Source organism: Heterocephalus glaber, unplaced genomic scaffold (genome assembly GCF_053883595.1).
Source record: "Heterocephalus glaber isolate CG9 unplaced genomic scaffold, H.glaber_assembly_v1.0 deba00000937, whole genome shotgun sequence".
NCBI classification, from domain to species: Eukaryota; Metazoa; Chordata; class Mammalia; order Rodentia; family Bathyergidae; genus Heterocephalus; species Heterocephalus glaber.
In genome coordinates, this window is record NW_028258173.1 from 2,084,031 (window position 1) to 2,096,827 (window position 12,797).

Consider the following 12,797-nt stretch of genomic DNA (forward strand, 5'->3'; position numbering starts at 1 on the left):
CAAGGCCGCACATCCTTAGGAGCTCACATAGAATCCAGGAGCAATGCTTGTCCTAGAACACCAAATCATAAAGAGGGAGGAAATAGAAACAAATGATTAAACCCAGCTGGGGTTAGGGATAAATGGAGTGGAAACAGTCCGTGGAGGCTAATAAGTCGACATCAATCAGCACTATTACCAGGGGAGAGCAGTGCGCTGAGAAAGCATCTGAGAAAACTGGCCACAGAAAACCCTGGGCATGGGGACCTGGGGCCTGGGCTGGGGGCAGGGCAGCTGTAAGATAAAGACTGCCACCCCAAAACATACACAGTAAGACAGGCACAAAAAGCATCAAAAGCCACCCTTTTTTTTCAAATGAAAATAATTTATGCTTTTTGTTAAAGTAATAAAAGGAAGTTGTGTTTTAGCTCAGGAGGTAGAGGGCTGCAGAGCTGGGGAGGGTAGCCCTGCTCCTATCAACAACAGAAAGGTACATAATCAACATCATAACTTTTCTTGTGCTCATCAGACAAGAGACTACAGCCAAATAAACTGAATTCCCTAAGACTACCACCCTCGGACAGAGACCAGACACCTGTACCACACACTCACAGCCCAACTGTGGGCCAGCATGGCAGTGGGGAGCAGCCAAGCTCCAGAACAAGAGGGGCTCCCACCCCACAGTCGCTCCACTGGGTGTCCTGCAAAACCACAGGAGTCAGGGAGAGGAACACTCCCCCACCCAGGGCAGCACCCTGGCCCCACCTGCCTCCACAGGCCTTCCTCCCAGGGCAAAAGCAGAAGCCCCAGGCACAGGCGTGGAGCCTCTGCACCTGGAGAGAAATGGAGACAAGGCCTGTCTTGCTCAGGATGGGTACAGGGAACTCCAAGACACAGTAAAGAGTGTGGAGAACGCTGTGAGGGAAGAGACCAAAGCCCCACTGTGGAGCAGGGCACAGAAAACACCTTGGGCACAGAATTAGGCAGAGGCTGGCAACCACAGGGAGAAGATACTGGGTCCAATCCTCGGGATCAAAAAAATAATGGCTGGGAAATTTTAAAAATCAAGACATCAAGCTACACATCTAAGAATCTCAAAGAATCTCAAGAAGAATAAAACCGCAAAACCAAACAGCACAGTTGTCATACACCAACTATTAAAAAATCTAAAAATTAAAAGAAAAATTTGAAGACTACCAGAGAAAAAACATACAGAGACACAAAGACAAGAATTACAGCAAACTTCTCATCAAACACCGAGCCAGAAAACAAGTGTCTGTTTCGAAGCTCTGAAAGAAAAACTGTCAGCACAAAATTCTATAAACAGGAAAAATATCTTGTAATAATAAAGACAATTCTTCAAACAAAAATCTGGGAAATTCAATGCCTGCAGACCAGCAGTGCAAGCAATGTGAAAGGAAGTCTTGCAGCAGAATGACTAGGACACCAGATGGAAAATTAGACCTAGTCAAATAAAAGGAATAGTCCCCAACCAGGTTCGATGGTACACACCTGTAATCCCAGCACTGGAGAGGTTGGGGCAGGAGGATTCCAAGTTGAAGGCCAAGCTGGACTACATAGACAGTTCAAGGCCAACCTGATTACACTACACGATCCTAAGAAAAAAAATCTAAACAAGAAAGAGTTCCCAGGGCCGGGGATTTAGCTCAGTGGTTTCGCCGCCTGCTGCGCAAGCACAAGGACCTGAGTTGGATCCCCAGTAGAAAGACAAAGAAAGAAAGGAAAGAAAGAAAAAGAAAGAAAAGAAAAGGGGAGGGGAAGGGAGAGGAGGGGAAGGGAGGGAAGGGAGGGAAGGGAAGGGAAGGGAAGGGAGGGAAGGGAAGGGAAGGGAAGGGAGGGAAGGGAAGGGAGGGAAGGGAAGGGAAGGGAGGGAAGGGAAGGGAAGGGAGGGAAGGGAAGAAAGGGAAGGAAGGAAGGGAGAGAAAGAGAGAGAGAAAGAAAAGAAAAGAAAAGAAAAGAAAAGAAAAGAAAAGAAAAGAAAAGAGTTGCCAAATGGGCAAATGTGAAAGTGAATGTAAAAGACTTTTTTTTGCCTCATTTAAAAAAAATTTTTTAGGAACTGACAGTATCCAGTGCTTGTGAGGATGTGAAGTGATCAGAACTCTCCCATTCTCACATACTATTTGTAGGAATACAAAATAGTACAGTGAAAAAACGATTTGAAAGTTTCTTAAAGAATTGAACATGGGACCCAGGTAGGAAGCTGATGCAGGAGGATTGCTGCAAGTTTGAGGCCAGCCTAACCCACATAGTGAGTTCAAGGCCTGCCTGAACTACATAGGGAGTCTTGTCTCAAAACAAACAACAACAGAAAGAAGTGAACATGGGAACATTTTCTCTATTTTATTGAATGAAACACTGCTGGATTGTAGGGGGAAAAAAATCCAATTAAGACTACTAAAAAAAGAAATTGAACATATCCTTAATATATGACCCAATAATCCCAGTCCTAAATATTTGTCCAAAAGAAAATAAGACTACACAAAGACCAAGCACTTTGCCCAAAAGTGGAACAACCCAAATCTCTAGCAAAAGGTAAATGAGTAAACTGCGGTACGTGCACACAGATGGCATCAATAGATCCAAGTACTAATGGATACCACTTCATGGATGGCTCTCACGTACATTCTGCTCAGGGAAAGACACAAGACACAAAACTACAGACCTGCTGTCTGTCAGGCACAGAAATTAGAACAATGGTTTCCAGGAACTAAGGAAAGGGAGGGGACTGGCCACAAAGGTGAACAAGGGAGCTCTCTTAATACAACAACAGAAACACTGCACATTGATGGTATTTGTGACGCAAATGTACTGTATGTTTTGTCAAAGTTCACAGAAATGTCAGAGCCAAAAAGGTGAACTGTACTGCATATAACTATATCCCAATAAGTCTGATATAGCATGTAATACCAAAGAACACAGTTTCAGATGAGAAACTGTGGGAGAAAATAGTTTTTCAGGGAGAAAATAGTTTTAAGCCACACATCTGGGATTAATATCCAGAATATATAAAGAATTCCTACAACTCAACAACAAAACAACACAATTCAAAAATGGGCTAAGGGAAAACAAGCACACGAAAAGATGCTCACCATCACAAATCTTTCAGAAAATGCAAATCAAAACCACAAGATACTACCTCACACCCATTAGGATAGCTATTATTAAAAAAAAAAACAAAAAAACAGTAGCAAAGATGTAGAGAACTTGGAACCCTCGTGCACTGCTGGCAGAAATGTAAGATGGTGCAGCCACTGTGGAAACCAGTATAGCAGTTACTCAAAAAATTAAAACCTGACTCATTATGTGATGGAGCAATTCCACTTCTGGATATATACTCAAAACTAAAGCAGCATCTCAAACAGGCACTTATATACCCATGTTCTTGGCAACACTGTTCACTGTAGCTAAAGGTGAAAACATCTCCAATGTCCATCAGTTATAAACGGATAAACAAAAAGTGGACCATCCATATAATAGAGTATCATTCACCCTTAAAAAGACAAGAGTCTGACATATGCCACAACCTGGATGACCTCTGAGGCTACTGCAAAGTGAAACAAGCCAGATGACAAAGGGCAAATACTATATGATAACAATTACATGAGATCCCTACAAGTACTTGAACTCACGGAGACAGAGAGTGGAATGGGAGTTCTAGGAGCTGGGGACAAGAGTGTGGAGCGGTGGACACATAGTTGCAGTTGGGATGTTGTTGAGTGAATGGTGGTGACAGGTGCACAACAGTGTGAATGTGCTCGATGCCACTGACAGTATACTTAAAAATGGCTGGAGTGATATTTTGTGGTACAGTATTATACACCACAATTTCATTTTTTTAAAAAAGTCTCTAGACTTTGCATAGGTTCAAATCCCAGCTGTGCTCCTTACTCAAAGGATAACTTTGAGCATATTCTTCATTTCTATATCTCCTTTTCATAGGTTCTAAAATGCAGGTTAGTAACACAACCTGCCACACTGAGTCACCATGGAGACTGAATGAGTTAGTAAATGTAAAGTACTGTAAACAGTGCCTGGCACACTGTGAGCACTCAACAGACCCTGGCTACTATGTTCAACCATATATTATGTGAGGCTTCACTGGAAATGGCTCAATTCATCTTTTCTATAAACATTTGCATGTAGCCACCAGTCATTCGATTTTTAAGGTGTATATAGCTACTGTTATGTGCCAGACACAGAGAAAAAGAAAAGAAAAAACTATAAACTCATAATCAATATTTTATTAATGTTCCTTAAAATACATTCTCCTCTACAAAATGCAGATGAATGCATTTAAAATTATTTAAAGGATTTTATTTCTTTTTGGAGTTATATCAACCTTTAAATAATTTTAGATGCAGTCATCTGCATTTACACCAGCAGGTCTCAGAGATGGCTGGCACTTACCAATCCAACATTCCAAGCGTGCACAGGGTGTGGTCTTGACCACGTCTGGGGGATCCACACCAACGTTCAGGCACAGAACTAAGGCCACACTGACTGTCTTCATCTGGAAACACAGCAGAAAAACATCTATTTCAACACAGATTTATAGGTACATTTCCTGGCCCACAACGTCCCCAGAACACTCAACCCCACCCCCCAGCCTCCAGCCACCCTGTCAGCATTGTTACCTGTGCCCAGGTTGGCACGCTCTGAATGCCATGCTTCAGAGTAAGGTGGACATGTGGGGGTGGGTGCATGGCAGGAGTGGCTTTTCTCAGGCTTCTTCATCATAAACTCCACAAATAGAAATATTCGACCCAAAGATATAAACATGTTAAAGCACCTGGTAAAGTCTGCTAAATTCCTTTGCAAAATTCCACAAATCTGTCTGACCAGTCTATTTCCACGCTTATCATCTGACATTGTTCAGCTTTCATGAGGAAAACTGCTGAGTCCGTTTAGCCTGTGCTCTGCAGTAGCAGTCAGGCTGGACACTTCCCCAGGCATGTCTGCACTGTTTGTGCACTTTTGTGAACTGTCCATTCACATTCATACTGCCACTTACCCGCATTAGTGACATTTTCCAATTAACTTTCAAGTATTCTTTACATATTAAAGATGGTGTTTACCTTACAGATTGCAAATGTTCCCCTTGTTTGGTGTCTGCCATCTGATCTCTTCCTGCTTCTTGACACACTGACACACTTGGTGATCACCTGCTGTGCCTGCCTCCACACCTGCTCCCTTTCGAGTGCTCCAATATTAGGAAACAGCACCACCCAGCAGTTGTTCAAGCCAGAAAAATCTGGAAGGCATCCTTCACCCACTCACTCAAGTGTCAACAAAAACTGAGCACCTGCTAGGTGCCAGCCACTATTTGCAGGTTCTAGGGCTATAGCAGTAAATCAAAGAGTTAAACCTCCTGAAGGGGAGGCAAGAAGATGCCATTCAGAGTGCTGAGAGCCTGAGAGTCGGACATCAGCTCATCCTCCTTCTCACTATTCCAGCCACCAACACCCCACATTTGGGCCATCACTACCTCCTTCTCATCTCACCACATTAATATCTCCTAAACATGTGCCTTTCAAACCACCACCAACTCTGCTTGGGCTCCAGTCACGTTGCACATGTATGTGAGCATGTATACACCCCTACCTCCCCAACACAGGCTCCAGCTGCAGCAGAGCCAGGCTGTAAACATGGCAGCTCTCTGCTCTATTTACATCAGTCCCAGAGCTATTGGGGAGCTGCACAATATGCCATTAAACCCCAGATTTCCATCAGTCACTCTACGCCCTTCAGGACAATCAGCATGACCACCTGACCCTGGGCCCTCAAAGCCTCATGCCCTCTGCCTGGTGCTCCCCAACCTCTGGCCTCACTGAACAGGCTGACTCTCCTTGGGTCTCAGTGTAAATATCCATTTCTCACCCCCTCCCTGAACACCCTCCTGCATCACACTTCACACTCTCAGGGCAGAACCTTGGGTGCCTTCCTCCTGGAAGCAACTAGTTAGAACCTAAAGATCTTAGAACTTCTGTGAACCTAAGGCTCCCGCCGTTGTGACTGACACACACCAGGTGTTGAAGGAGTAAGCATGAACTTTTTTTTTAATTTACTTACTTATTTTGTGGTGCAAGGAACTACATCCACAGCTAGTGTATAATTTTTTACAAGTGACCCTTTAATCCATCTGGATGTTATATTGGTATATGATGCATGATGAGGATTTTTTTTTTTTTTCAGAAAACTAGCTCCATTGTGCCAAATCCTGTTAAGTACTCCCCCAAACTCATGGGTTCAGGGATCCTTCTGCTTATGTTAATTCTCACACAGACCAATATCCATGCTGGGTAATTAACTCATCAACCAATACTTCCACAGGTCCCATGCTGATTTAAACAATTCAGCTTTACATTTCATAATACTTGCAAGAGCCAGGTTTTCTTCCTCAAAAAAATTTTTTAAAGCTTCCTTAACTATTTTATCTTCTTCTATTTTTCTAAAATTATCAGTTATTCAATTTTTAATCCCACTGGAACTTGGAATGAGATTGCACTTATTTAAGTCACATATTTAATCAAATTTGGTAAGAAGTGACACCTTTGTAAGTAATATTCTTCACATAGAATGTTTCTGCATTTTTTCAAATCTCCTTTTAATTTTTTCAATGTTTTATAGTATTCTTCATCAGTAAGTCCTATACATGTCTTAAGAGTACCCCTAAATACTTCGCAAATATCTGAGGAAATGCACATAAGTTCTACAACAGTTTCCTACTGATACTTGCTCATGTGTAAGGATAATGTCTAATCACTTTACTAAATTCTCAATGACATGTAACCCTTTCTGGTGGTTCTCCTCATGTATACAGTGACACTATTACACTATGAATAATGACAGTCTGCTTCATTCTTTCCAACAGGCCATTCCTCTTGTTTCTGTGTTAGGTCTTATTGTATTATCCAGAACTTCTAAAATAATGTTATTAAAAATTACAAAAGGATGACAGTGGAGATCTTTGTGTCTGATTTTAATGAGATTGTCATGTTTCATCACTAAAAATGATGACAGCTACTGATTTCCTCTGTTCAGCACAGAATTTAAAGTTCAGTGGGGAAAAGGAAGGCTTTTAGTCCATCTTCTCCTGACACTTTCTTTCCACAGGAACTGTATCCCTGCCTTGATAACACACTGAAAGGAAGAACATCTTCCATAGACATGTACCAGAATCCTCTTGCTTTGAACCTAAAGACACATATGGTCCCTTTGTCCTGTCAATAAAATATAATAAATACAGTAAAAGTGATTGTATGATACAAGATGAAGACTGATTTTTTTCCTCAGCCCCCAAAGACAAGCTAGCTGTGGAAAACAAGAAGTTTCATAGGAACCTTTCTGAGATCTTCCTGGAGTTACAATGGACAAGTGCTAACTTTTGCTCAGTACAGTCTTAAGCCCTGAGTGTTTCTTGCTCCTCTGCAGCATGGAACCACAGATCTCAATGAGGCATAGCACCTCCCTGAAGTCAGTCCTGAGCAGCTTCCTGAGGGAAATGCAGGCTTGGCTCGTGGTCACTACAGGACCCTCCATGAAGAAGGCAACCTAGGGCTGGGGATTTAGCTCAGTGGTTTCGCCGCCTGTTTCGCAAGCACAAGGACCCGAGTTCGATCCCCAGTATCAAAAAAAAAAAAAAAAAAAAAAAAAGAAGGCAACCTACATAGCCTTAGTTCTCTAGTGTTCAAACTATAGGCATTCTCCCTGTCCTCAGTTTCCCTTTCTTCGGCTTGAGTTACTCAAGGTCAAATAGGTCAGAGAACAGTACATGGAAAATTCCAGGAATAAACAATTCATGAATTCTAGCTTGCACAACACTCTGAGAAACATGATGAAACTTCCATCTTGTGAATCAGGATGCATATCCACACAGTATAAGCTACCCACCCATTAGCCATGTAGCAGCATCTCGGTTATCAGAGCAGCTACTGAGGTTTGCCGTACTCGTATACAATTCACCCTTATTTTATTTGATATCGGCCCCACAGTGCAAGAGCAGTGATGCTGGCAATTCGAGTTTGCCAAGAAAAGGCCATAAAGTGCTTCCTTTAAATGAAGAGTGAAATTATAATAACATATTGAGAGAGAGCCCACATTAGTGTAATTTTTGTTATAGTACATCGTTATAATTATTCTTTTCTATTACTAGTTATTGTGGTTAATCTCTTACTGTGCCTAATTTATAAATTAAACCTTATCATAAGTATATATGTATAGGAACAAAGACATAGTCTATCTAGGGCACAATACTTTCCATGGTTTCAGGCATCAACTGTGATCTTGGAACATAGCCCCATGGGTAAAGCAGACTGTCTACCACACCTGAACTCTCCCAACTGGATTCTCACTTTGTCCTTAATCTGTAGTGAACGTCCTTAAAATGACTTCATGTTCCTTTCACAAAGTTCAGATGAGGAAACAGCATCCCTGACACACCTAAAGGACTACAGCTACCCACCACTCCCTGGGCAAGCTCTGTGGCCACTGCTCAGGGCTGGCCTGGCAGCACATTCTCTCCCAATACCCACAGCCCTGTGCACCACGGAGGAAGGGGAAGAGCCCTTTTCTGGGCTGAAACTTGCTTGGTAAGTTTGCCAGGAAGTTCACATCCAGATTCTGGGCTCCATCCCAGCACATCTGATTAGTAATGGCCTCCATTTATTAAGTGCCCATCCCTAACAACCACTGTGCCCTGCAGCTAAAGGGTCATGGTCTGGATAGTGGCATCCACAACTTAGGGAAGTATCAAGGGAATGAGCAGAGAGGCTGGTCTTGGGACAACAAGCTCTGTGAGGGGTGTTCCTCCCTCTTCACTGTCACAGAGGGAACAGGGCATCCATGTGGCATTCCTAGTATCTCTGATTCAAATAAAAAATTCTCAGTAAGTTCTGAGCTCTTTAGACAAAAATATTAATTTGTGAAAGCCCAACAGTCACATAGTATCTCAGTCCTATGAGATGCTAAAGGGCCTTATTTTAGTTACCTGCCAACAATGCATCTTTCAAACTCACCAGACAGTATGTACAGAGACAATTTCTCCTTGGCTGGTCTAAAAGTGAGCAGTCTGGCCCTCACACAGAAAGGGTGAAAAGAGCCACACTACAAGGATGAAGACATGGAAGCAACCCATTTGATTCACCTCTGCTCACACAGTACATACCTAACAGCCTGCACTGTACTGCCCAAGAAAAGAAAAAAACTCAAGAATACACTGTCATTCACATAGATATTGGTTCAATACCCAGTTAGCAATTTAATTCCAAAATTAGGCAAAGATTACTACTAAATAGCCTTAAGTCAGATACCTACTGCATTTCCCCAAAAATAAGACTGGGTCTTACATCAAAACTTTTTTTTTTTTTTTTGGTAACAGGGATCGAACTCAGAACCTTGCACTTGGCGAGACAGGCGGCAGAACCTCTGAGCTAAATCCCAGGCTCAATTTTTGCTCCAAAAGACACAACAGATCTTATTTTCAGGGGATGTCTTATTTTTTCATATATAACAATCTACAGGGCCAGAGATTTAGCTCAGTGGTTTTGCTGCCTGCTGCGCAAGCGCAAGGACCCAAGTTCGATCTCCGGTACCAAAAAAAAAAAAAAACAATCTACATTTATTCATGTATTCACGTACAAATATCCACATTTATTCATGTACAAAAATTAACATTTATTCAAATACAGCCATGTCACCTTCTTTGGGAACATCATCATAACTCTCCAAATTCCAAATTATGGGCTGAATTTCTTTTTCTCTGTACCAGAGATCGAACTCGGGTCCTTGTGCTTGAGCAGCAGGCAGCAAAACCACTGAGCTAAATCCCCAGCCCTATGGGCTGAATCTCTTGAAACTCCATTTCCTATACAACCGTTGGCCCTAATGGCTCATGTCCAGCAACAGAGTTCTCCTTAAATGGGCACTTTTTGTCCAAGTAGCCTCCTCATGGTGCATCGCTACAACACACAACATATTCAATTATGAAGATTCATATTAGACACAACCATGTCCATTCATTATCAAGTGCACACATTATTCATGCAATGTGTCTGCACTCTGATTGGTCATTGAGCAATAAGTCTCAAGTTCATCTGTTTACATAGGTGTTTATCTCTTGTCCAAAAGCACCCACCTGGGTATTAATATCTAATTACAATTTGTATTATCAGGCTGGGGATTTAGCTCAGTGGTTCCGGCGCCTGCCTCAAAAGCATAAGGTCCCAAGTTCAATCCCTGGTACTGAAAATAATATAATAATAATAATAATAATAATTTGTATTATCACTTATTTTAAGTATTAGTGTCAATAATGCTATTTATATTTAATTATGTATTAATATTATTTTATAATTCAATATGTTAATTGTATGTTGCAACAGACATATTAAATGTGTCCATATGACTGATAACCTTAACTGGGGATTATTTGGGGGGATAGTACTTATATTATGAGCATCCTAAAAACAATCATGCTGGGGCTTATTTTCTAGTTAGGTCTCAGAAAAATAATTTTTAAAAGATCTGGGGGCTGCAGCTCAATGTAAAGACCCCAGGTACAATGCCCACTACCACGCCTCCTCCCCCAAAAAATCCTGGGAAATTTTCCTTAGAGTCCTCTGGTGCTAGATGTATTTTGAAACTCAAAATTTTTTAGATTTAGGAAAGGAAAATCCAGAATCTAGTCCTGAGACCATATGTCATGTGAAACACTCAGAAAGGTCTGGAGCAACACTTGCATTCAAAAGCACTAACATTTCCAAGATTCAGCCTCTACTGAGTAAATAAAGACTATCAATGCCTCACCCAAGCTCAGACAAAGTTTTGCCCCCAAAGGTGTTATGGAAACACCCCAGGGCTGGAGGTCCATGCCTCAGAATTGCACATAAGGACCTGCAGACCTGTTCACCCCCTACAGGCAAATGTGGGCTACCTCCCTGGTTAGAAACACAATGCCTGTCACTTTCCAAAGAATTCAAACCAAATCACAGAGGATTTCTTTATTGGCATCTTTGTACTTAATGGATTTGACAAAACCATCTATTTTTTAAAAGACACAGGTGACTAGGTGGCATGACCAAACTAGAATATATGCTGATGTGCCATGATATCTAAGTCACTACTGTGCAGAATGAAGAAACGATGTGAGTCAAGCTGCCCAACCACTGGCATCTGTTCTGGTACTGAGCGTGGCTCATACATAAACAAGTGAGTGCGTGCAACAGAGACAGACAGCGGGACGAAGGGTTTACTGCGGATGTCATAACACACATTATTCCCCTGCTTGTCTGAGGACAGAGCCACCCACTCCCAGGAGCCTTCATTAGGACTTGGAGCATCAAGAAAAACTCTGAGCAGAGCTGAGGCTACACAAATGTATAATTTATAAAGAAAGTCAGAAACTAGAACACATAGCAAAGAGAAGAGGAAAGGGGGAGATGGGTAATCAGGTTGTTCAAGAGAAGGAAAAACCAGTTGGCCCCTAACTCCCATCCCCAAAAGACAAACAATAGAAAGAATCACATCAAACTGAATTCCTGCAACCAAAGCCTGTAACACAAAACAAGATTACCATTGCCAGTAGTGCTAGCTTGGGAGAGTTCCTAATTTATTTTCAATATTCCTTTGTCCCTTTCTATGGGAATTAAAAATGAGAAGAGAGTTTCCAGAATTTAGGGAATCAGTTTGTTTCTTGAGCCAGAAGGCTAATTTAGGTTTCAGTGTGCTTTTTTTTTTTTTTTAAGGCCAAACTCTGTCTATATTTCACTGATTTAAAAATATCTTTCTCTTGTTGGGTGTGGCGGCACACGCCTGTAATCTCAGCACTTGGGAGGCTGAGGCAGGAGGATTGCTGTGAGTTTGAAGCCAGCCTGGACTACATAATGAGTTCAAGGCCAGGTTAAACTATACAGCAAGACTCTGTCTCAAAAAAAAAAAAAAAATCTCACTACTCTTGTAAAGCAGCCTAATACAAAGGAAAAAACAAGCAGTAGATCTTCCTCAAACCACTGTTTTTCTCTCTAGTTCTCTCTTTCTTCGCAGTGGTGGGGCTTGAACCCAGGGCCTTGTGCATGATAAGAAAGTGCTCTACTACTCAGCTGCATGTCCAGCCCAAGAGATAGATTTTAAACATCAAAGTCAGGAAGCCTTGTCCACTGCTGCTACCTCAAACGTGTGTGCCATGGCCCTTACATTTCTCACAACTTGTATTACAAAAACTGCTCAGGAGACTTGGATGAGTTTGGTTCCAACATCAGAGACCCCTGAGAAACTTACATTTCTAAGAGTCTATATAAAGAACTGCATACAAAATAAGTCTCAAAAAAAGAGCCATTATGGCCCGGGGGGTTAGCTCAGTGGCACCACACCTGCCTCACTAGCACAAGGTCCTGAGTTCAATCCCCAGTACCCGCCCCCCCAAAAAAAGAGCCATTATAGCTTTAAAATATTACAAGCTGGATGTGGTGGAACACACCTACAATGCCAGCACTAAGGAGGCTGAGGCAGGAGGATCGCCAAAAGTTTGGGGCCAGCCTGGGCTACATAGTGAGTTCAAGACTAGTCTGAACTATATAGTGAGACCCTGTCTCAAAAATAAAATAAAATAAGCTTCTATACCAAATATACTTTTGTGGCTCCTTCATGACAGATGCCCAGCCCTGGTCCACATCTGAGACCTGGGTGGTTGTGTCCAGGGGGCTTTAAATCATATCCACCCTGAAAGCCTCATGGGTTGCCAGTCTATGCCCAAGAGGCTGAGCAAGTAACTGGGAACCACTTCTGTCTCTCTTCTTATA

The 12,797-nt window shown here is 42.1% G+C and overlaps 1 protein-coding gene across 5 annotated transcripts in view; it reads right to left on the reverse strand.

Annotated features, from left to right (window-relative positions):
• Positions 1–12,797, reverse strand: part of Rptor (regulatory associated protein of MTOR complex 1) — a 371,772-nt gene that overhangs the window by 296,317 nt on the left and 62,658 nt on the right. For all 5 annotated transcript variants that reach the window (XM_021241190.2, XM_013078167.3, XM_004860899.4 and 2 more), the window contains one exon: positions 4,411–4,513. In XM_021241190.2, the coding sequence (XP_021096849.2) occupies positions 4,411–4,513 (103 nt within the window). The remainder of the gene's footprint in view (positions 1–4,410; positions 4,514–12,797) is intronic.